The following is a 24,528-nucleotide window of genomic DNA, read 5'->3' on the forward strand; positions in this document are numbered from 1 at the left end:
CTGTACAGGGAAGGGAGTAAATCCAGATTAACATCACTGCCTGAAAACAGTGTGACCTCTATCCGGAATTTCATTCATGGCTACACTCACACAAAGCATACACCAATCTTAGGGGGAAAAAAAAAAAAAGCATCAAATAGCAATCAAATTTTGCATGGAAGGAAAAAAGTTTGTTTTCAAAAACTGCCAAAGGCAAACTTCTACATTACATGTTTCCATTAACAACACAAATACCTTCACTTATTTTTAGCCTCCTCAGTGTTTGTCCATCTCGGGGTTTAGCCTAATTAACCTGCAGGAGAACAAAGATGGACACAGAACAATTATGAGACCTCTTCATAATAGGCACTTGCATACCCTTTTAATTTAATGCAACCTGCTGAATTTGATCATTTAGAGCTACCAAGCTGTCTTCTCTAAGCAACAGCTTATATCAAAGTTCTCTTCTCCCCTGCCACTTCAGAATTTAAACTTTAAGAAACTTTTCCCCGTAATTTCCAGATGCAGACTGATATCTAGATGTACAAAGAAGATTGCCACTCACTGTAAAGGAAGATCATCATAAGTCAGCATAAGCATGCTAAAGTTGTTGATACAGGAACACCCTTACCCCATCAGAGACACAGATGAACACTAGGGCAGGAAGGCCTGAGTGATACTTTAAGCTGTCTTGCTGTGGTAGTTCATCTGTTTCAGTGCTGTACATGAACCAAAAAGCCCTGAATTTCAAGCTCTTCCAAGCGAGTGCAGTCGGGACTGCCTGATGCTGTGCAGATTCCCAGATAACGTACACACTTAGCTCAGAGAGCTCAGCAAAGTGCTCCCTCAAACCATAAAACTTGGTCCATCATGAACTTAATTTTTCCTCAGGAACAGTGGTTGTGTTTTTCCATTCCACATTAATAATTCTAGTGAAAGATGCTAGGCACATGTTAAAATAACAAGTACATCACAAAATCTCACCACTTGTTTATCCCACCTAGAACTTGCCTCCATTAAACCGAGTCCCAGTAAAACCAAAAACTTGTAAGCATTTCAGTTTTCCTATTTCTTCTTGTTTTCCCAAACACCAACAACAGAATTTCATTTTTGCATGATGTAAACATGTTTATATGCCCTTTTTTCAAAAGAGATTTTCCCTTCTCTTTGAAAGGGAGAGAAATGTGATGAAACTAAACAATATTACTGTAGTTGAATACTGAATTGGAGATACTGTAACTCACTGGAATCTAAGCAACATTATCAAAGAAAACGCCTACATAAATATGCTTAATAAATTTACACAACATGTAAATAAAATGTTGTTTCTTTATAGGAGTTACTCCAAAAAGATGATATTATTTGTCATTTCATAGGTAAAAACATTTTATTAGTAGAAATGAAGGAAGTTTTGCTTGTTCATTTCAGTTTGAATCCACAGGAATTCTTGGCCACACAGAGCCAACAGGTTCCTGATAGAATATCCTCTGTTTGTTTGCTGTTTAACATAAAATGTTTACCAAATAAGGAAAATTACACTTCCCCTTATGCAGCTACCAGAGTGCCCTGAGTTTTCTCTGCCCCTTGCCAACACACTAAATACTGCATAAATACATTCTAGGAGAAAAACGGCCACATTCAGTTCTTTCTGGAAAATTTTGACTTTGTTTCTTGAAGGTAATCTAGTATTTTACCCAAAGCCAAACTCAACAGCAACCAAATCATACAAAATCTTTTTCATAAGCTGTTGTACTCAACAGAAGAGAGAGTACAACATGTAAAACCAAACAAAAGACAACTTTTCAGAGACAGGATACAAATACAGCAGAGAAATATTGAACACAATGTATGGAGCAAATCTTTTATAATCAGAGGACTTCTCTGTTTACAGCCAGAACAAGAACTAAGACTCCCTTTTTGCCCCATCAGTGCCGAAGAGCTACAAGTTCAATTGCAGAAGTGATACCAAGCATAACAATCTTCTTCCTTCCCAATGAATTTTGCTGTTGACCAAGTAAAGTGTGTCAACAGCAAATGCCATCTATGACAATTTGAAGAGAAATCCAAGCCCAAACTGTGGAGTGGGAGATGTGGAAGTGAAGTTGGAGAAAAACTGACCATCGTTGATCTGTGCAGTAAGTCACCTAAGGTAATTATACACAGTGGAATTTGTTTTGGCAGAGAATTTCTTACCAGAGAGATTGCTAATTGGTGTTAACTCCATTAAGTTATTTGCTTAATAAGCAGCTATTAAAAGTTACTAAACAGAGAAATGCAGAGGTAATTACACCTCCTTTGCTTGAGTACTGTGTTCTGTTCTGCTCTTCTCCAAACACAGTGAGCATAATTCCAAAGGAAGAAATGGGAAAGCCATATGAGAAAGGCAGAGTGATAGAAAACAAATCAGAGAAAAATGAACCGGAGAGTGTTGGTTTTGGTTTTTTCATAGTATTTCGAAAAGCTACCAGCTAAAAAAAAAAAACCACACACACAAAAAAAACCAAAAAAACCACACACACTGAGTTCTACTGATCATCATGTCCAAGACATCAAACGTTTTTCAAAGCGAAATCTAAGTGTGGAGCATAAAGCCACGTTTATTTTATGTAAGATAAAAATCAAGCAGTCTGGAACAAGTCTTCACACTTCAAGACATAATGCAACTAGCAAATGCTTTTTTGTAAGGAAGAGTGACACTGAATCACTGTGCTGCAACTATGTGCTTGCAAGAGTCTTTTCTCAATCTCCAGGTAGACTGTTATTCTAAGCTAATAGATAAGCTACTTCACCAGTTTTGGAAGGTAATGATTATGTTCTTCAATAAGGTTTTAACCAGTCACTTTTGGACCAATGAGGAGGGACAAGCACAAAACAATATGCCTAAAATCATATTTGTGAATAATAGCACCAATTGTCTGAAAGGACCATCTCTGGAAAAAATTATTATTCCAATACTCCTAAATAGCCTCCATGGATTTCCGCGCTACAACACCATAAATAATATGCATGGCTTTTCTCTTAAAGAAGCAGACACCAGTGTTTGAGTTAAAGTTGATGCCACAGGACTTGAATCCTCTCCCCTAACAGGAAGTGAAACTTCAGCAAAATGGTTCTGAATAACAGACAGCAGTGATAGTTGCATTTCTGCAGAGCATCTAAGTTTTCCCTTTTATAAAAGCAATAAAAATATTGCCCAAGATCACTTTGTTCCAAATACAATATTTCAGTGATCCATAAAAATCTACGGTCAGATACAAAATTTTATTCCATTAATTCTTCTAAAAAATTAGGTAACATAAGAATTTGATACAACCATACAATAGTCTTTGTCTGTTATCCAGGTCTTTGGAAGTAACCAAGTACTCATCAGTAAGACTAAATTACTTACAGAAAAGTGAAAACAACCTTCAGGGTTTCTTGTGGCATAATTTCAGTAGTACTAATTTTTGGGCAATCAGTTCTCATGCCTACACTGACACGAACTCTATAAAACCATTTTTTTCCAAGTAAACCAATTACTAAACCCTACCCTAAACAAAAGGTGCTTTATCAGTGAATTAGCTAATAGCTTCCAGTCACAACAAAAGTATGCAAGAGGGTATGCCATAAGTGGAATAAAGAATACACACTGTAACCTGCCAGGCACCCTCAGAGTGGAAAATTTCAGAATTACCACATTTCTCATGTAAAAAATAAACCACATAATGAAAGATGTATCTTAATTTCACATTTCTGTTTTGCTTTATACTTGTTTCTTAAACAGTTAGGACAAAATATTGTTTACTTATGTGAACAAACACACCAAAAGAATGAGAGACAAGGAATAATCCAAAGCAACATTTCCCAACTTGCTTACAGCTAGGAGTTGCATATGCATCCCTTAAAACTCTATACAAAACAAGTCTGTCACCGCTGCTGCCTTAATGACTTGTATATCTAAATGTCATTAATGCCAAGGTGTTTTCTTCTAAACAGATGCAGTATTTTCACAACGCATTGTGCAGCATGCACAATCTTTGCCATCCTTCCTTGACCAGAGCTTTCCCCTGACCCATCCCTCATTCCACTGGCAACTTTTCTTTTGTTTCCTTACCCGTGTTCAGCCAGCACTCATCTTCTGTTGAACTTTCATGAGAACATACTGGCAACCTCTCACTAGTTGCTGTAATTTGCCTCTGATTTTCTTATTTCTTCTGTTCTTTCTACAATCTGGTTGGGCAGCAGTGACAGCTGGTTGGCACATTAAATGCTACACCAAGCAGGTGCACGGACAGAATGGAAGAATTAATTTTGACACACTTTTTGCTGAAAGCTAACTACGCTACTTTTATTATGGATTTTTTCATATTCATGGAATATTCAGTCATTTACTAGTGTCACCATACACAACTAAGGTCCCAGTTCAGAGGGGATATTATCACTATAATACCAAATGTAAAGTCCTTTTAGGTGTGTTAGACTGAACACAAAAATCATTCCCAGCATTAAGTGTTGGCTCAACCATCAACTCTGAGTGCAATGATACAGGCATTAATGGGGCAGAAAACACAAAAAGTAATAAGGCTTTAACTAATCTAAACGTCTTTGCATCATATTCATTAATTAAGAACAAACTGCACATTTCTCAAGTACTCACTCTCATATCATGCACTCCCTATCTGAACTGAACCACCTTGTAAACAACATAAAAGCAAAAGCTGCACAAAGATTTATTTCTGGATTTTTTTTTTTTTTTAACACATTGCTTAGCAAGTTCCATTTGACATTCATGTGAGGAGGTAAATAACAGGTGTGATCAAAAGTTGGACAGGCAACCAAAGCCAGAGTATTGCCCAAGGAAAAAAAAAATATATATATATATTAATTGAAAAAAAAATACATGACAGAATAAGCCATTCTACACTAGACAAATCACTACTTCTAAATATATTATTTAGTTATTAAAAGATTTGCATATAAAGAGTTACCCTGCAGATTTCTAGAAGCCTTAATTACATGGAACACATTCAGCTGTGCTTAGAAGTACAGTACAGAATTTAATTTGATTTATTACAGCTTGCATTAGTCAGATATAACAGCTAAGAGTTCTCTGCAGATTCCAGCCTTAGCACAAGATCCTCAAACACAGGAAAACCATAGCCTCCTAACAAGCTGCAGATTATATGTCACCAAACATTCATTAAGATTTTGGGTTTTCTCTTTCTCTCTGATACATTTCAGACATAAGCTTATGTCATCAGGAAAAAAAAAAAAAAAGAAAAAAAAAAAAGACACTGCCACAACTCTCATCCTCCCTTCTGCAAAACACATATGAATAATAATGAACCGCTAAGAGCAACTCAAATGCTATGGTAGCTTGCAAAGACAGAGTAGGCAGACCAATATTCTGCTTGTGACTAAACCAATCACAGTTGCATGATACTGAACAATTGTGGGCGAGGATATCACAGTTTCTAATTTAGCATAACATTCTGCTATGAAGTACAAAGTGTTACTTGAAGTTCCCAGATGCAATTAATGCAGAGGTGGAATTGTTCTTTCCTTTTTCCATAGCTATGCTTCAGTCTTATCTACAGATCTAAAATATTTCTGCTAAGAGTTTCAGAACCACACTAACTGATAGCTGTCTACTCTTTACTTCTGGTACTTCTCATGAACATAGGTCGATAGGTCTAAAACCAGCTGAGCATGTTATATCCACAAAAAAAATAATAATTAAAAAATCTAGCAAAGCATAGAAATTCCTTCTGGAACCTGCACGGCATTTTCAGTTATGTGTTGTTGTACCCAGCATTTTACAACACCTGCACAATTCTTGCATCAGAAGTTTAGCAATAGAGAACGGCTGTGTTTAGTTTTTCAGTATTCCTTTCCCTTTCTTAAAGTGGAGCAAAAGATGAGTGGTGAATCAAATAAGGTATGAAGGCCTGTTAAGGAGGTTGAGGTACACAATCAGAACACAGAAAACACGCACAAGATTTGTTGGGGTGGAGGAGGCAAGGCAAGACAAATGCAACAGCATGACTCAACAGATAAGACATTTAAAAGAATCTTACAAAACAGATTATGAAACATTACATCCTAAAAAAAATTAATTTCCTTACACTGCAACCCAACCACTCAACTGAAGTTTGTAAAACTGTTCAAAAGCTGAAGTGAATTCAAGCATAGGCTATCTTCTCCAGTAAATAAGTCATCCACTAAGTCTCAAAACTTCTGAAAGTAATAAATTATAGCTAACAAGGCTACCAAAGACAGAGAAGGAGTTAACATCACCTCCATTCCACTGAGTAACATTAATTACAGCTTGCTGGGTAATATTACTGATGGGCTGAAACCTAATCCTGCAACATTTTAAAGCTAAATTACATAGAAAACAAAACTTAAGCACACTGTAAACATAAATACTAAATTAATATCCAGCCTGAGCAGAAATTATTCATTCAGTAGCATTCAAAAAACTTAAACATGTTAAAGAAACATGCCAGAAACACCTGACTCAAAAAGTGTTTATATCTAAACTTAAACGGGTTAAAGGCTCCTAGAACAGTACTCACATGAAGTGAGGAGAGCAACATTTTTCCCCTATATCTGAAGTAAGTATCCTCTTCACACTCAACAGAAATCTAACTGACACAGCAAGCAGAGTTAGTGGTATGATCCGCATGTCCGAACGGGGCTCTCTACCTCATGGCAAAACAAGTTTATTCTGTTATAGAAGGAGCCCAGATTCCTAGCTCAAATGCCGACACCTCAAGAGACATGAAACTAATTCCATCCTTAAAGCTTCTGATCAAGTAACACCAAGGGTAAGTACTTTAACACCTCTGGGCCCTACAAACTCAACAGTGTTAAACGACAAATGAAAATAATGAATAGTTGAAGCAGGAAACTGCATAGTAATTGCCACCCAAGTATGCTTTTCCCACCACATCTTGACGCTTGCGTGATCTGAAAGACCAGCTCCCAAATGATGCCACATTCTTAAAGTCCAGCATGACAACAATAGCCTTGGCATGAGGAACAGCCAGGCAGAAAAGCCAAAGAGAAGGAGGCAGCTCACTGCTGGAAATACCCACTGTGGGCACCAAGAGCTGCTATGGAGCTGGCTGCTTCCCTTGCTCTAGGCCCTGTACCCCACCAGTAACTAACCTAACATGCTTCAACCCCTTCTGGAAGTGGCACTGAAGCCAACAGCAAAGCTTTCTGCCTGCCCTGCCAAATGTAAATCATTATTTCTCTATTTCCTCTGTAAGGGATGACAACTGGGCAAGTGCTGAAGGATGCCTGAAAGTCATCCTTTGGATGATGACACCCTAACAATAATAAAATATAGTTTGTGATAGTAGAAGTATTTAACCCATATTGAAATATCTAGATACACCAAATCATCCTCAAAAGCTTTTAGGTTAGGAGACAAAAAAGTGAAGTTGCTTTCATTACAACTAAATTTCATATCCATTTCAATAGGTAAACAGAAAATGACTAACATGCAATCAGTAAAATCAAGGAGGTTTGGCTGTTTAACAAATGAACTAACTAGAACTTGCACTTTGAAGTAATCTGTGTTTGACAGAAGTTTGAGATAGGCCAAAGAGGAAGCAAGTTTAAAAATATTTCCAAATGAGAAATCTGAGACCATCAGGTGAGGCTATTTCATAGAACAAGTGAACGTGTCAGAGCCAAAGGCTCATTATTCATGCAATCATAGCAGGCTCCTTATAGCTCTTGAACAAGATGCACAGCAAAAGTACAGTATTTACCTCACCCTAGCACTTACAACTGCAATACTTGGAGAACTTCATCATTAGCACTGGCACCTGTACTTGCCACCAGTACAAACGTCGTAATTCACCCTCTATCGTGTCTCTAACTTACACTTACTTCACATACTAACATTAAGAAAATATCCAGGAATTAAGCTCTCCAGTAGGTATCCAACAACCCTGGGATTAAGTAAAATACTTAAGAGAAATCACAGAATCCCAGAATTGAAGGTTGGAAGGGACCTCTGGAGATCATCTAGTCCAACCCACCTGCTAAAGCAGGTTCACCTGGAGTAGATTGCACAGGAATGTGTCCAGGCAGGTTTTAAATGTCTCCAGAGGAGACTTCACAACCTCTCTGGGCAGCATGTTCCAGTGCTCTGTCACTCTCAAAGTCAAACAGTTTCTCCTCATGTTTAGATGGAACCTCCTGTGCTTCAGTCTGTGCCCGTTGCCCCTCATCCTACCATTGGGCACCACTGAAAAGAGTCTGGTCCCATCATCTTGACACCCACCCTTCAGATATTTATTAACATTGATAAGATCCCCCCTCAGCCTTCTCCAGCCTGAACAGACCCATCTCAGTCTCTCCTCATAAGAAAGATGCTCCAGACCCCAGTCATCTTTGTAGCCCAAAATGCCATATATGCTTTAGTTCCACACAATACAAACGCTCTATATTCAAGTTCTGATCTTAAATTCTGTGTACACATATGCAGGCACATCGCAAGAAGAGCCAGAGGCCACAAATGTATTGCAAAGAGTAAGTTTTATTTTAGTTACCTCTCTACTTGGGGATCTCCGAAGTCGCACCTAAGCTCCCATGCAGAGGTAACACAAGCGGGGACACAGGCACTGGTAAGTTCAGCCCTGCTGGAAGATCGCTGGGCCTGCTGAGCTCGCCTGTATTTCAAGGCTTCAGGCAGGCGCAGCCTCCTGCTCTTTCTCACAACAAAGCAAGAATCTCAGACATAGTGATAAGGTGCCTAGAGTTTCTCACAGGCCTATGTTATCTAACACAGAGGTTCTACTCATCAAGCACACAAGGTCAGTAAAACTAGTGTGATGTATGTGCTTTTCCTACAGACAGGTGCAAGTCACTTGAGCGTATTTACATTTAACTAACCTCCTCACCAAATCTTCCGCTACGTTCCCATACAATTCACTGCCTCACCAAACAGGAGCTCTTTGAAATATCCAAGCAGTTGTACAAATGGCAGCCTCCATGGTGATTCCAGGACTTATGCTGTTGTTTTCCATCGCGGTTTACAGTTGATGTTTACAATTTTCATCTGCATGCAGACAGTGCCAGAGAATTTCATATTTAAGTCTTCTCCAAAATTCTGAATGCAAAACTTGGCAAGGAAAAGATAATTATAGCTCTGTCTTCTTGATAGTGAAATACATACTCCTTCCTGCTTCTAACAAGTCTCTTGCTACACTCCCAATAAACAGACCAGAATTAAGCTTGTCCTTTATGATGATTGAAGAATACAGCATGGACCTGGAAAAGCAAGCTGAATTTTCACTTCTTCAAACACCACATCTCTCAATTTTCATGTGCAAAATGTCCTTGTTACTAGCAGTGTGTTTCACTTTCACTTTCATTTTTATTGTGTAGACCAAAAAAATTTGAAAAAGGCAAACTGAACTAGACACATTCATGAAACATTTCTGCAGTCAGTTTTCAGAGCAGAACTCACGGCAAGACTAGATAGATTCAATTAATATATTCACAATCATAGAAGAAACACTGAAACAATCGTTTACATTTTTATAACCCTTAGAAACCTTTTGGAGGGGGGGGGGCGGGGGGAAGAGACAAGAGGCCAGAAAATCTGAAAAGTTTCTTTAAAGTTATTTTCCCTCAACATCCTGTAAATAAGAGTGGCCTGGTAGGAGCTTCAGAGCAAAAGCCCATTTTCCAAAGCAAATTGGGTTCACTGATACTCAGCAACAGGTTGCTTGATCTTCAAAATTGTCACACTACTACCTAAAACACTGCAGCTGCCTAAGATCTCCACTTCACCCACAGTAAGATCTGAAAGCAAAAGACTAGACATTGGTTCTTTCATCTCAGACAGCAAGGCACTACATCTAGACTATAAGCAGGTTAGCAATATTACAGTATCGTGAAAACTCAGTATCTTCAGTTGGTATGCTTAGTCCTCTGCCTAAACTCTTCTCAAACACTTCATAGAGCCAAAAAATACAGTATCAGAACAAGAAGTGACCAGAATTAAAGAAATACTTATTAAAACATTTGTACTAAAACTTAAAAAAATCTATTCAAATGAATAGCCAACTACTACTTTCATATTTAAAGAAGAAATGCAACAATTTGGGTAACAAGACAATGGCTGTCTTGTTCTTCGGCTTCTGTAAGAATGTTAATCTACTGCTGACAGCATTTTGAGCATAGAAAACTAAAAGTGGTAAAAAAATCAAAAACAAAAAAGTCATTGTAATTTTACTAACTTCTGGAAAGGAAGAAATTTCACTCTTAGGATACCATTTAGGAGACTGCAAATGAACACAAATCAATGGAAGAAACACAGTTCAATAAAAATCAATCTACAAAGTTAGTCATTGCCAGTAAAAATTTTGCCAGTCCTCAAGCTGAAAACCACCATCTCCCAAAAACTTATAAATTATGATGCAGTTTACTACCACCTTATGACATTCTCCTTTAACCATTTTACTCTTTTTCTTCCTGTCTTAGCAGTCACTTTAAACATTTCCACAAAACTAAAAATGAAATGCTAATGGGAAACAGCAAGTATTTGCCAAACTGTCTTGTCTCCAACACCCCTTGCAGTGCCACAGAAGACTAGCAAAAACATATGACTAGCCACACTGACTCAAAGGTGTCCATTCTAATTCAACCTTGCGCAGCACTAGTTAGCAGCACATGGTGCAGTACGAAGGGTGATGGCAAGAACAAGTTTTCCCTGAAACACCACATTTTGGTTTTGCACTCCTATGAGATTCCTAGTTTAATACCACCTGTTCACACAGATGTGCCCTCTCCTTTCCTCCAGGAAAATGGAAAGTGGTGGGATATATCTAAACCTTCTGATTTTCAATGAATGCCCCCAGGTCTCATAGTACGAAAACAACTACCAGTCTAACTATAGTTGCCTCCTTTATAATACTAATCATTTCAAAGAAGTCTACCACATCCTCACTATCACCTCCTAAGACCTGAAACCCATCTGGCTGCCACAACACATTTCCATTTCTCCCTCCTTCCACCTCATTGGCCTCCCTTGCTTCCAGCCTAGGATCCATTTGACCTTCACTTAGCCAACTTCACCAAGTTATTCCAGCAGAAAAATGAATCCAACAACTAAACTGAAATAGGTCAGCATGAGGAAGAGGACAGGCTGAAGGCCTAAACCATAGCTGCCAACATATATTGGCTTTAGCTTCAAGTGCCACGGCCACGGGGTGGGTCCCTTAAAACCAAGAAGTTCTAGTTCTCTTAATGCACAAAAATGTATATACAAAAGCTTGATTCAAACCTTCTCTAGTTTTACATATCCTTTCAAGTGAGAACAATTAGTATACTATTTTCCTTTCTTCACAACTTGTAGTGTTTCTTCCTGACCAACAACCAGGCTTTTTCCAAAGAACAAACCACTAGTACTCCCAAAAAATTCAAGTATAACAGCTAATCAGAGCTGAAATTATTCAGTTAAATCCAGTCCAAGTATACTTTTAACAGTATGAAGGTACTAAATAAAATAAGCTCCTTCCTCCTTTCTCTCCCTGTCCCACTTTTTTGCACTTTGACACTACCATCTCATCACTCTGTCACACAGTATCATGAAATACCATCTAAGATCTCTGCAGGCAACAGTAGCTAATGAGTTCCCCTTCATCATCCCACCACATGCCAAACTTCTACTCACTATATAGTATAATACTCCACTTGTAACCATCTAGTACTATGAAGATGCATCCTTCTTCTGCCCATTAAGACAACATTTTAGCTGTGATTGCTTATCACTCTTTTGTAAGGAAATAGCAATTTCTGTGGACCTGATCACAGCCAAGGTTGTGTACGGAGCTTCCATTCTGTTGAAATAAGGAAGTCTTACCACTTGATAACATCAAGAAAAATCAGAGCCTTGACTACTGTTATTAGGGTGTTATAAACAGACATGAGGCAACATAAAACATGTGTCTGGGTGCTTTTGTGACAAAAAAGAAACATACCACAGATGCATAGTATTTTAGGAAGGATGTTTACTTAATAAAGGAAACAAACCAGTTTTACTTGGATTATTTTATAACAAAGTTTAAAAGTAGTCAATTGAATGCATTAAGAGTTCAGATAGGTGGTTTTTTTTTTTCTTTGAAACATCTACACCTGGATCAGAATGGGATGTGTCTTTATTATCCTGTATTAATAAAATCACATAATCACATTTACTAAGTTTTGCTTTATAGAAGTAAATAGCTAAGCCAGGCAAGTGATTTTAGTTTCTAGACATAAACTCTCTCTTACAGTAAATCAAACATTAAAAACCAAATTAACTCCCAAAACAAAGGTTTCATTCCAAAACTCATATTTTTCTGTAAGCTATTATCATCTACACTAAGCTATTTAAGAAGCTCTGCTAAAATCTTGGCTCTACTGCTAATCCAAAAGTCTACCTCTATAAATTTTATGTATTGCTGAAGTATTTCCTTACCAATTTTGAATGTCATTTTTCAACTTCACAGTTGGTAACATCTGTCTAAAAACACTGCTTCTCCCTTTCCCATCTTTCCCAATCACTTACTATTTATTTGGGATACATGGGCTTCTACTAAAATGGTTAGTACTACCTTCCTCCAAAGCTGGTATCTTCTCACAGATGCTCTTGCACAGCTGTGCACTGACCTAAAGCAAGGACCTGACTCTGCTCCAAAAAAAATTCATTCCACCATTCAGCTCAACCAGTTCTCCCAAACTAGCTCATCTCCAGCCATCATAATGTTAAGGGAGCAGGTAGAACACAGAGAATAGGCAAGGAGGGAGAAAACGCCTACATACACCAAGGTCAGTTTAAATCAATAACTAAGCAACATCCTCCAAAGACTGCAGAGCTACAGGTTTCCTATCACTGCCTGCAACACAACCAAAATAAGACCAATTATCAGGAGTACAGTTTCATAGGATCATAACCAAAATATTAATTTACTGAAAATGCAGTCTTAAAAAGAAATCCCAGAGAAGATGTAATACAGGTTCATTCACTGAAGTCGATGGATTCAATTTCATGGTCTCTTATCTGCACTTTAGACTGACATTACTGTGCTCTTTCCAAAGTAACTACAATACTCTCTATTGCACCGATAGTCATGTTTCAGTAGATATATTCAGGGAATATGAACCAGGTAGGAGAAAAGGGATTGAGACAGCCATGCTCCAAAAAAGTACTGGAAAAGTTAAGTTTTTCAAAGAAAAATTAAAAATATACTCTGGGGAAGACAGAACTGGCTTGATGCATTTCATTTGCAAGTAAAAATTGCAAGTGGGAAAGGATATAAAAGTACTTTTCCTTCCTGCCACATCACGATAGAAGTATTGGAGCTACATGATATTATACAGTCTAATTTTCATATCTAGCAAAATAGTAAACAACAGCACTAAAAAAAGTAATTTCATTTTCACTTCAAAATCATTTTTATGTCTTTAGGCAATGAAAATAACTTAAGTCAACAGTATTTTTCATACAAGTATACAACGTTACAGCAAGAAGCTATCCTGTAACCTTCTACATATAGCAATCTAGGATCAAAACTACAGTAGAAGGAAGTCTCCTTCTCAGAATAATTAACTTTCATATTTGTTTCAAAATCATCACAGACCATGTGAGTGGCTTTGTTTATCTGCTAACAGTATAATACTTCTTGCTTGTTGTTCTTCAAAATAAATACTGGGTAGCATTTCTAACTGAGGAGAAGCTAATCAAGCTTGTCATTTTCAGACTATAACTAGAGAGAAACAACGTAAGATTTATTCTTTTTATTTGCTTTAGATCTAGGCATACAAACAGAAAATTCACGTGCTTACTGCATCTACTGAGGGTAAGAGTTTTAGAAGCTGAACACATGACAATTTTTCACAAATTAACAATAACTACAGAAATAAACTACACACACACAAAAAACCCCAGGTCTTAACATTTTAACTGGAGGCAGTACCAGAGGGCTGGGCTGCTGACAGTTTTAAATGCCTCATGATGCAGAAGAAAAGGTAGGAAACAGAAAGCATTGCCTAGAGGAAAAGGATCAAAGCTATCTTTGCATTCCTATAAATTCTGAGCTACTGCACAAATTAAAGCTTCACACAATCCAAGTAGCCACAACCACCATTCCAATTCACACAAGTTTCTGTGGTGGTGCCTGTGGTTTGCCATACAAGCTGCAATAGGCAGGGACAGGTTCCCTCCCACCTCTGCATCCAGGAATCACTGGAGAAGCAAGATTCATCTGCAGTAGTATAACACTATCTGCATAGAGAAGAAATTTCCCCCTGATACACTGAAGAAAATCTTTGCTAGAGACCACCAGAATGAGATTTTAAAGGTCGGTGGTTCTTACCTGTTAATTCAAATCCTGTTGACTCAAATGAGTCAGCAGTTCTGTTATAATAAGTGCTGTTAACTCAAATTCTTAAATGCTCTGGCAAGCATATTATCTACAATTTTCAAGACAGATTTTAGTTAAAACTCTGGAGTACTTTTCATTATGCAGACTTAAGGATTCCTGTAACAAGTCTCTGAAAAATGCTGTTGCTTTTGGCATTGGAAGGAAAAGCAGCAAGGATCAGAATAAAATTTTTAAAAAAAAGTTATAGACTCTCTTTAGTTAAGTTTGAAGTGCTCACAGAAATCAAGTAAATGAATGCAAATTTTATCGTACCCAGACAATCATCACATTCTGTTTATGCTAATCCTAAATTTTAACAATGCATTATCATGTTATTCACCCCTCCTCTTTTCAGATATGCAAAGATAGTTTCCATAGTAACAGGAGAGACTCAGTAGTATCCAAAGGCAGAATAACACTAACTTATGTAATAACTTGAAACTCACCTTGGTTTGTAAATGTATATGTGCTTATTTTAAGACAACATACATACTGATTATTTACTCTTAAGGGATACCATATGTGATCAAGATAAACATCTCAAGTTCCTGTATTTTAAAAAGCCAGTGTCAGAGATAGGATGTAACAAACTAATCCAAATGACGTCTTCTCATACATCAGGATTTCTGCAGTAAATTAGCATCAACTCTCACGTAAAATAATACGCTTTTGACTTCTGAGGAGATTTTGACAAAGCGATAAAAATTACCCAAAAAATAAAAAAAAAATAAATAAAACCAAACCTGTAGTAGTTTTCCTAGCTTTCCCACAACATCACAGCTCTTTGCAGCACTTTCCTCTCCCCCAATGCTGATTGAGACCAAATACAAAATACAAAAGGACATACAAGTTACAGAACACAAGCAAAAAAAAAAAAATTGAATCGCTTACTTTAAAAAAAGTGAACTACATTTTTATGTGTTTTTCCTAGTGACAGAATCATCATGGGAAATCTTATCAAGATAACTGCCTCTGTCGTTTGGTCCAGTCCTCCTTTGACAAATACATGGCAGCTCAACCTAGTTATGATAGATCGGTATCACTGAGGTTACTTAGAAGAAAATGAGTCATGCCTAAGTTGCGTAGGAGCAGCTCACCAGAATCTGGTAGGAGGCCCCCAGAAAAGCAGAGCTGTCTTCAGAAAGCTTATAGCTGAAAGGGCAACACAAAAATCTGCTGATGGAGGGATGATACTGAGTCACAGAATTTCAGAGAGGGCCACTGAGGGGTTTCAAGAAAGGGTCTACTACAGCCTGCTGTAAGACAAGAAAAAGAAAACACCAGCTAAATAACCTGGATAATTCCCAACAGCAAGATCAGGTAAGTCTTCAGAAGTGGTGAAGCTGATAGCCAAGGAAAAAAAAAAAAAAACACCACGGTTCACAGGACACCAGAAGGTGTAGAATGCACTGGAGAGTTACAGTGAAAATGCTGGAAGGCAGAAATATTCAGCTACAGGCAAAGGAAATCACAAGTGCTGGACTCACACCCTCACAGGAGCCAGGCCACCCTTTGTACTGCTGACCCCACCCATGCAGTCCCATCATCTCTCTTCTTTGCACTGGCGCTAGTGCTTAAAGCATGTCAGGAGAGAGTCTGGTAAAAAAATCCAGAAGTTTTCTGTTGCCTGCATTTCTTTTAACATCCCTGCAAGCCAAAGAAACAGACAGTGGTCATCACAACACTGAGGGCAAAGAGAGTACAAAGTAGAAAAGGAGCAGGAATTCCCTCCTTCCTTGTGGGTTTGAGTATTAGGATAAGCACACCTACTCCTACTGGCGCTCTGTGCTAACAACATTGCTGGCATGGCCAGCTGGGGTCCACTCCAAAGAAGAAAGCCACCCACATTACAATTGCTAAAACCAATTGTGAGGTTGCAGCTAAAAAATACATTTTCTAGAAACCCTCACCCCTGACTTGCTGAAGTCAGATTACTTTGAAGAGCTCAGAGTGTTAAAATGATCGATAAGTTCCAGAATGGAAACTCAATTAAAAGAAAAAAATAAATTGAATGACTTCAAGGAAAAGGTTATGTTATGTTGTCCATTGCTTCTTTAGTATATAAAATGTAGTGCTGTAGTTAATGGCTTACAATATTGAGCTAGACCATTTTTATTTGAGAGAAATTTGTTAGCCAAATACAGGTCCAGGTACTCTGTCTCACCTGAAAGGCAGCCAAACTAATCCATGATCCTGGATTAAATTTAGACTTTTTAACAAGAAAAGAATACACAATTATCCAGAATTACAAACTAACTTAATTAAACGTTAATAAATTAACTGCATGTGAGAACCCAGTGTTATCTTCAGACTCAGAACAGAAGGTGCCTTAAAATTTTCTACCAAATTAAGTAGTGAACAAGCAGAGCTGGAATGAATAGCAAATAGCCTCACGGTGTTCCACCCAGTGGAAACACAGTTTGTTGATCTGATTTTCATAACTGTGACTAAATATCTTCAGCAGTGTCAGGTTTTACATATATAGCTGTCATTTATAAATTACCATTAAAAAGACACATACACACAGGAAGACAACAGTAATGATAATCTATACAAACAATTGAGTAAATCCCTGAATATCTGATAAAATATGGCAGGAGTAGAATCTCAAGGGGCTTTCCCAGTCCTAAAATTCATCGTACATCCCTTTTTTGTAAAGTGTCTCGATTATCTTTGCCAGCTTCTTCTCTAAACCAATAAAAACCTCCAACAATGTGAAATTGTTGAAAAATCTACATAATTTGACTGTTATAGGTAAAAACCTTCCAGCTTGTATTTAACCTACAACTTGGCCACTACAATTTAAATCCTCTTAACCTACATGCTAACCACAGAGTTTTAAAAACATACATATAAATATGCTTTTGTGAACTACTTCTTACATACACAGTCCTCCCACAGTCTCTTCCACTCCCCAAAATAAAGCAATACTTTAGTATTTTTTTGCATCGGTCACAAGCTTCTGCGCCTCTCAATCCACATGGTTACTTTACGGATTGTTTAACACTCAAGACTAGACCCAAAAGTATAATTAAAAAAAAAATAAGAGCCTTCTGTAATTTAAACTGGATTAACATATCCAAGGATAGCACTCATGTTTGCCAGCTGCACGTTGCTTATTCAGATCAATTTGCAACCAGGACTCCTGGATTGCTTGTCCAGCTGTGCTGCCCATATGCCTCTGGTTGAGCCTCTTCCTAGCACAGCATTTTATACCTAGCAGCTTTTGTCTTATGAATTGTACTTCTCAAACCTATCAAAATTACTGAATTAAAATCTTATTCTGCTCTTCTCCAGATGAGTGTCAGCAATCCCTTCTAACTCGTCGGCACATTGCAAGTTTTATCTTTTAAGGAAAGAATCATAGATAATATAAAAAAAACCCACATCCTGAACATGTCACCCGGTTTTCTCCCAATCTTTCAGGAGTCCCTCCAGTTTTGCAAATAGTAACTTAAAACTACCTGGGGGTTAGTTACCAGACATGCAAACAACTCAAGTGATCCACTGAAACACCTTATTTATCAAGCGGATGAACATGGATGAACCATGTCAAAAACCTCTTAAAGAGTGGACCTGATTCTAAGATGGCTCTTAACCATACGTATTTTCCAGACCAAACTGTCATGTAACAAAATAAATGCACTTAAAATATGTTAGATTTCTCATATAAATGTATTTCTCCACCGGATTTTCTGCTGGGGGAGAAAGGGGGCACCAAGACAGCTGACAAACAATCCAGTACTTTTACAGTCCATAACATATATTTTAAAAAAATAAAAAACCCACACAAATACTTTTTTTCCACACAAGCTGACACATCAAAACTGATTAAGCATAAAATGTAGACAGCAACAGCACTACACATATCTAGAACTGTTTAATACCACCTACAACCAGCTCAGTTACAGTCTGGGGAATTAAACAGAAAAACAAAAAAAAAAACTCTTCCAATACAGCATTTTCACAACACCCTTGGGAGGTTTGACTGCTGCTTCACAGGCTGCGGATGTTCCAACTTCCTCAGTTTATACAGCAAACCAACAGATTGGACAATTTAGACTTCAGAAATGCTATGTCCTCAAACATGACTGCTAGATCACAGAGCCTTGCATCTCTATCTCAGAGTTATTTCAGAAATATTATTGAAGTTTACTTAATTATAATCAAAATTCATGTTTTTAAGTGTTACATTGAGAAGAAACCCATGCATGTTTCATCCACTGAAGTTCAGTAATTTTAGCTCAGGATGTCAATACTATTCCAAACAACATCAGAAGTTTATCTCTGATAAAAATGCACACTACTTCGATTCAGAAAGGGTATGTTTTCTCCCTTTTCCACCTTCCACACTCTCTCTTCAATCAGAGAGCTTTTAGAAAAGCACATTATGAGACATGACAAACTTCTAAATGTTTTTGAGTACTTCCTAACATATAAACCCCTTTTTCTTAAGTGAACTGTCTAAAGACTGTAAAGCTTCCTACTGTTCATTACAAGATAGATTCAGAATGTGTATAAGCAATTCGGAGCCATCAAAGCCTGCTAAAATTAGATTATTTTAAATGCTTCAGTTTTTAACTGCAGGCATTACCACTTGCCTTAAGTATGGTAGCCTAAATATTTCACTTTTTTAAAAAAAAAATAATCAAGTGGAGGCAAAAAAAAGCTTTCCACGCTTTCCTGGAGAACTAAAGCCTCTCCGAGGGTACGGGGTGGGCACCTTTGTCTTTACAGCATCGGGCTCCCGGGCGGCGTTGCAGCCACCTGTGCTGCTACACAACGGGACCCGCAAGTTCGCTGGGGCGGGTCACCTCGCCCGCCCCGCCCGGGGCCGCCGCAGCCCCAGAGCCCCGCCGGGAGAGCGCAGGACACCCCGCATGGAGCCGCCCCGCGGTGCGGGAGCCGGGGCGGGCGCGCTCGGCGGCTCCCGGCCGGGGCCGCGGCTGGCGGCGCCCGAGACACCCACCGCACACACGGGCGGCACCGCGGGAGCCGACGCGGAAGCGGCGGCTCCGGCTCTCAACAATATCGCTATTCAACAGGATCCTGCACATATCCTGCGGCGGGCTCCTGCCCGGGGAGGGGCGGCGGGGCCGGCCGGGGCAGTACCGCAGTGCCGCCGCCGCAGCCGGACCCCCTGCAGACCGGCCCGGCGCCCTCTGCAGAGCCGCATCGCGGCTGGCCCCGCGGCGGAGGGAGGCGGCTCGGAGGCGCCCGGAGGCACCGCGGTGCGCGCCGGGCGGGGCAGGGTCCCGGTCCGAGGGCGGCCGTCGTCTCGTCCCCCCACCCCCACCGGCGAGATGCTCCCCCACCGCCGGCGGCACGCGCGGGAGCCGTTACCTGCCACAACCGCCGCCGGCTCCGCTGCAGGGGCGGCGGCACCTCCCCGTCCTCCCCGCCGGCCACCGCCAACGTCCGCAGCCTCCAGCTCGCATCCCCCGGCGGCTGCGGGCAGGAGCAGCCCCAGCAGGAGCAGGCAGGTCGGCACCCAGGTCGCCGCCGCCCGCCCGCCGGGCGCTCGCAGCCCGCTCATCGGTACCGGCGCTGCCGCGCAGGGAAGGAGGGACGGAGGGAAGGGGCAGGAGCTCCGCCACTGCGACGCTGCCCGCTCCGACAGCATGAACCCGCCTCACCGCCGGCCCCACGATGCCTCCCGCCGCTTCCGGCGGGCACCGCCGCCGAAACGCCCGGGCGACACGTCACCGCGCGGTGACGTCACCGGGGAGGGGCGGGAGTGGGGGGCGCGGCCGCGGCGGGAGCCGGCGCGGGGGTAACGGCGCGGGGCGGGGGTTGCGCCGAGCCGGGGAGGAACGGGTCCTCGCGTCTTCTCCGTCGGATGGCGGAAGGCTTGTGGGCCGCCCGGGGCGGTGGAGCCATCTCGGTGCGGCACCTCCGCCGCGGTGCCCTGGGGAGGGCTCGGCCGGCTCCCGGCCAGCTCTGCCCGGAGATCGTGCGGAGGTTGAGCTCCCCCCGGCAGCGGCGGCCGGACAGCGGAGGTGTGCGGCAGCCTGAGGGGCGGCCGGGGCTTTGGAGTTCGCTAAATCTGCCCTTACCACATCTGCAATAGGGGGCAGCGTCCTAAAGGGAAAGAATGTATGAAGGAAGTTACAGTTCAGCGTAAAAACACACAAACAAAAAGTCGGTTTAAATCTGGTCCCATACAACTGAAATCAGGCAAACTAAGCACTCACAGAGACTAACTCCTGATTTAATTGTGTTTAGGACCTTGGCAAAACAACTAAAAAAAACCAACCCAAAAGCTTTTGCCACTTAAGCCAGTGAACAGGGATAAAATCTCTGTCACGCTTTGTCCTGTTCAAATCTGTGGGATTTCCAACCAGTCTGTCTTGAGTCAATCAAGAATAACGCAGCTTTTAAAGACAAAATCCAATCTAATAGATACACAATACAAGAGAAAACAATGTACCATGGATGGCAAAAAGCTATATAAACATTATATTCACTCTTAACCATTGTGATCACCTCGGAAATAACAGCAATGTTTTGAAAGGGTCCTGAGAAAAGCCTTTGCGTGCTTTGTAAAGGCCACAGGACACAGGAGCATAAAATGGAGTGGCACCAGCTGCTTTCCCGGGTCAGCAGAATCCAGAAAGCCAGCTTACTGTAGCACTATTAAATGCAGCAGGAAATAATTTGTCTAGCAACATAGTTAATGCGCATACTCCATCCTAGCTGAAACATCAATACCACAAAACCTTTAAGTAGTCATATAGCATATGAAGATTTGGAAAATGTGCCTAAACCTAACAATTTCTGTTTGAATTGTGAAGTCTGTGCATAGCCTTATCATTTCTGTCGTTGAATACAGAAGCCTTTAAAGACCAACAGTATCTGACCAGATCTTGTGCAAAGAGAACAATGAAGTGCCTGCACCTTACGAAAGCTTGTTCAATGTTGTTTAACTTCAGGGAGGGGAGCTGGAGCAGAGTAAAATTCCCCAGATGGAAACAAAGAAACCAGCTGCTAATTTAATTAATTAGTTAATTTTAAAATACAAAGAGAGAGGTATTCATAAAGGGTACCTGACAGAGGCAAGTTTCTTGGATGAGTGTGAACTGTTTTAACTGAGACCCTCTGGGGTGAAAAGATACAGACTGCATGAGTCCTATAGAGAAAAGCCGTGTGTCAGAATAGCTGTGAGATGGGGACACTCACAGGGAGCACTTTGGTGAAAATGCTGTGGGCCTGGAGTAGAAAATGATCCTTGTTAAAAATCCTTCTGCAAAGTCAGTTCATCTTCACTTTGTGCTTTCAAGTCCCCAAGTCAGGCAGCATGGAATGGATTGTTTTCAAGCAACGCTTGTGTTCTGGAGTTGGGAGGAGGTCACTGCTGGTCAGGGCACCTCAGCAGATCTCACGGTGAGAAGTAGTGTATGAAATGGTAACATGTCTTGATGCACTGCTGCTTCGCATCACACACACTCAGCTGTACAAGCTCAGGAGGAAGGTACCTGGGCTGCAGCCTAACCCGTTAATCCACAGAAACCTAAATGACCCAATACTGCTGACAGCCCTGCAAGGCTTGATCACAGAGTCACAAAATGATTTAGGACGTCTAGAGGTCATCCAGTTTAACCTCCCTACTCAGCCCTGAGGAACACCACTCATAACCACATGCCAGTTTCATTTTGGACCGTTGAACACTAGCTTTTGAGTAGAGTGATTCAGACCCTTTTTCCACCCACCTTGCCCACTTACCCGGTCCATAAGTCCCCTGCCGGGCTACAAAGATTCTACGGATACCGTGGCAAAAACCTTGACAAAGCCAACGTGTGCTATCACCTCAACCATAGGGCCAACCATGTCATCGTAGAAGGCAATAATGTAGGTAGAGCTGTGCTGGTTTTTCCAAACGAGCTTCTTGTCCTTTGTCATCTCGGAAATGGCTTTTACAGAAAGATTTACTTCATTATCTTCTCTGTGAGAGAGACCGGTTGAGGATGACTGTCCTGTAGTTTCCCGCACCTTGCTTTGATGATAGATATGACATTTGCTTTTTTCCAGTAACAGGAAATCCCATCTGATTGCCACAGCCTTTCAAAGGTGACAGGGATAAGCACAATGACATTAGCCAGCTTCCTCAGCAGCTTCACAAGCACCTCCTGTCCAGCCTTAAGCACTTGTAAATATCTAATTTGCTAAAGTGGCCCTAATTCAAGCTTCCTTTACAATTGGTAATAGTCTCCTCCCCCAAACTTTGCCACTAGGCATAGAGATCTGTGAGGCCTGAGCACTGAACTTGCTAATAAAGAACAAGGGAAAATGGGTGTTGAGTATCTCAGCCTTTTCCCTGGTCCTTCACCACTAGGTCACCTACCCCATTGAGCAGCAGAGCCTGGGGTTCTTAGGGTTAGTATGCTTGACACGAAAATTATTTAGATTATTTTTTTCTACTTCTGAGTCTGGAGAGCTGTAGCAGAAAGGGTGGAATTGGTGTGAATGAGTGGTAACATCTGGTCATGGGGGCACCAGAGGGAGCACACTGCAGCAAAAGGCTCTCAGCATGATCTGTGCTAATAGCACTCAAATAAGCAGGTCAAGACCCCAGCACATCTGTGTGCAGTTTCACAAGAGACCCTGTTCTGGAGAAAAAGAGCAGTGAAGAAACCCCAGTGACTCACAGAGGTGGGACAGGATGGAGGTACTGATCACTGTCAGCTGCTCAAGGCTACAAAGAAGCATATCCAAAATCTGTGCATGGGTGCCAGCCCAAGAAGAACCCAGGAGACATGAGGAGGACTTCACAGCTGGCATCACTTCACCCCCATGTAATTGCAATGGATGCTGGACCTAACATCTGGACATGGGCACTGCAGAGCTGTACGGGCAGCCTGACACCGCTGCCTTGGTGCCCCATGGCTGTACAGATGTGCTGGACACACATCCTGGTGCTCCTCAGCATGAGGGCACCAAGGTGTGAGCGAGAGCTACAGGTATTTCTGTCCAAGTTCTCATTTCAATAAAACCACCTTCCCCTCTGAAGGTCTGGCACTGGTAGGTGCTACCTTGTTGACAGAGCATTGCAACAGCATTTCCCACAAGTGCATATGTTTATCGTTTTGCAGAGAGCAAAGCGGTCTCACAGCCTGGAGTTAAGACATTTATGTTACTTCTAGTCATTAGTCCTGCTCAGTATTAAACAGTCTTGGTCAAATTTTCTGAGTGTACTTTGCTGTATGGATAACCTGAGATGCTTTTTTTGAGTCCCATCTGCCATCCTTTCATAGAAAGCTAATTTTTTTTTAATATAATGTATATTTTACTGCTTTGAGTTGCCATTTCTGTCAGCAATTTTATCATCCACCAAGCATTGCCGTGCACATTGAGTTATCTAAAAAGAAAAAGGGAGATGACATAATCTTCAGACTTGTTTCATGCACACAGTTCTTTCCCATACATATGTTTTGCCGGTCCTAAAACCCCTTAGCAGCTTTGAACAGTAGAATAAAGGAAAACAAAACAAAACAAAACCAAAAAAAACCCCACCGCACACACACATACACACAAAACAACCAAAAAACAAACAAACAAAACAACACCACCACCAAAAAAAAGTCAAACAAAACAACCTTTTACTTCTATGTGGTGCTGTTTACAGCCTCTCCAAACTACAAACTGGGAATGCTCTGGGTAGATGTGAGGACTCAAGAAGAAAAATTATAACCAGGCACAGAAACAGGCTGATACTAACAGATAAGAAAGAAACCTGGTGGGCAAAACAGAAACAAAGCACAAACTGAAAAAATGCTTGAACGGCACATAACATAAAAGAAGATTTAGAAATAAGCAAAATATCAGGTAGAAATTAATACAATCAGTTTTATTTATTAATGAACAATGCAAATACAAACTAACGGTAAGTTAATCTAAGTTCAAATAAGCAATGACCACCAGAATGTCAGTAAATTGTCCCAAAAACATTTGATTCTACAAATGCTGTGAAAAGAAACAATCATTTTGAACAGGCTTGAGAGTAAAATTCAAATATCTTATCTTGATTCGGGATGTTACTCTCATCTGTACCCTAATTATTAAAAAAAAATGTACTGATTTCAACCTTCTAGTTCTCTGATTTCACATGCTGACTGGAGGTAGAATTTTATAGGCTTTATAT

General features: G+C 40.5%; 1 protein-coding gene across 1 annotated transcript in view; it reads right to left on the reverse strand.

The window, feature by feature from the left end:
• The window catches only part of STIM2 (stromal interaction molecule 2), a 68,793-nt gene extending 48,760 nt beyond the window's left edge, over positions 1 to 20,033 (reverse strand). Inside the window, exon 1 of the mRNA XM_065634430.1 lies at positions 19,734 to 20,033. Coding sequence (XP_065490502.1) covers positions 19,734 to 20,013 — 280 coding nt within the window. The 5' untranslated portion in view covers positions 20,014 to 20,033. The remainder of the gene's footprint in view (positions 1 to 19,733) is intronic.
• Between the last annotated feature and the right edge of the window lie 4,495 nt (positions 20,034 to 24,528).

This window comes from Caloenas nicobarica, chromosome 4 (assembly GCF_036013445.1).
Source record: "Caloenas nicobarica isolate bCalNic1 chromosome 4, bCalNic1.hap1, whole genome shotgun sequence".
NCBI lineage: Eukaryota > Metazoa > Chordata > Aves > Columbiformes > Columbidae > Caloenas > Caloenas nicobarica.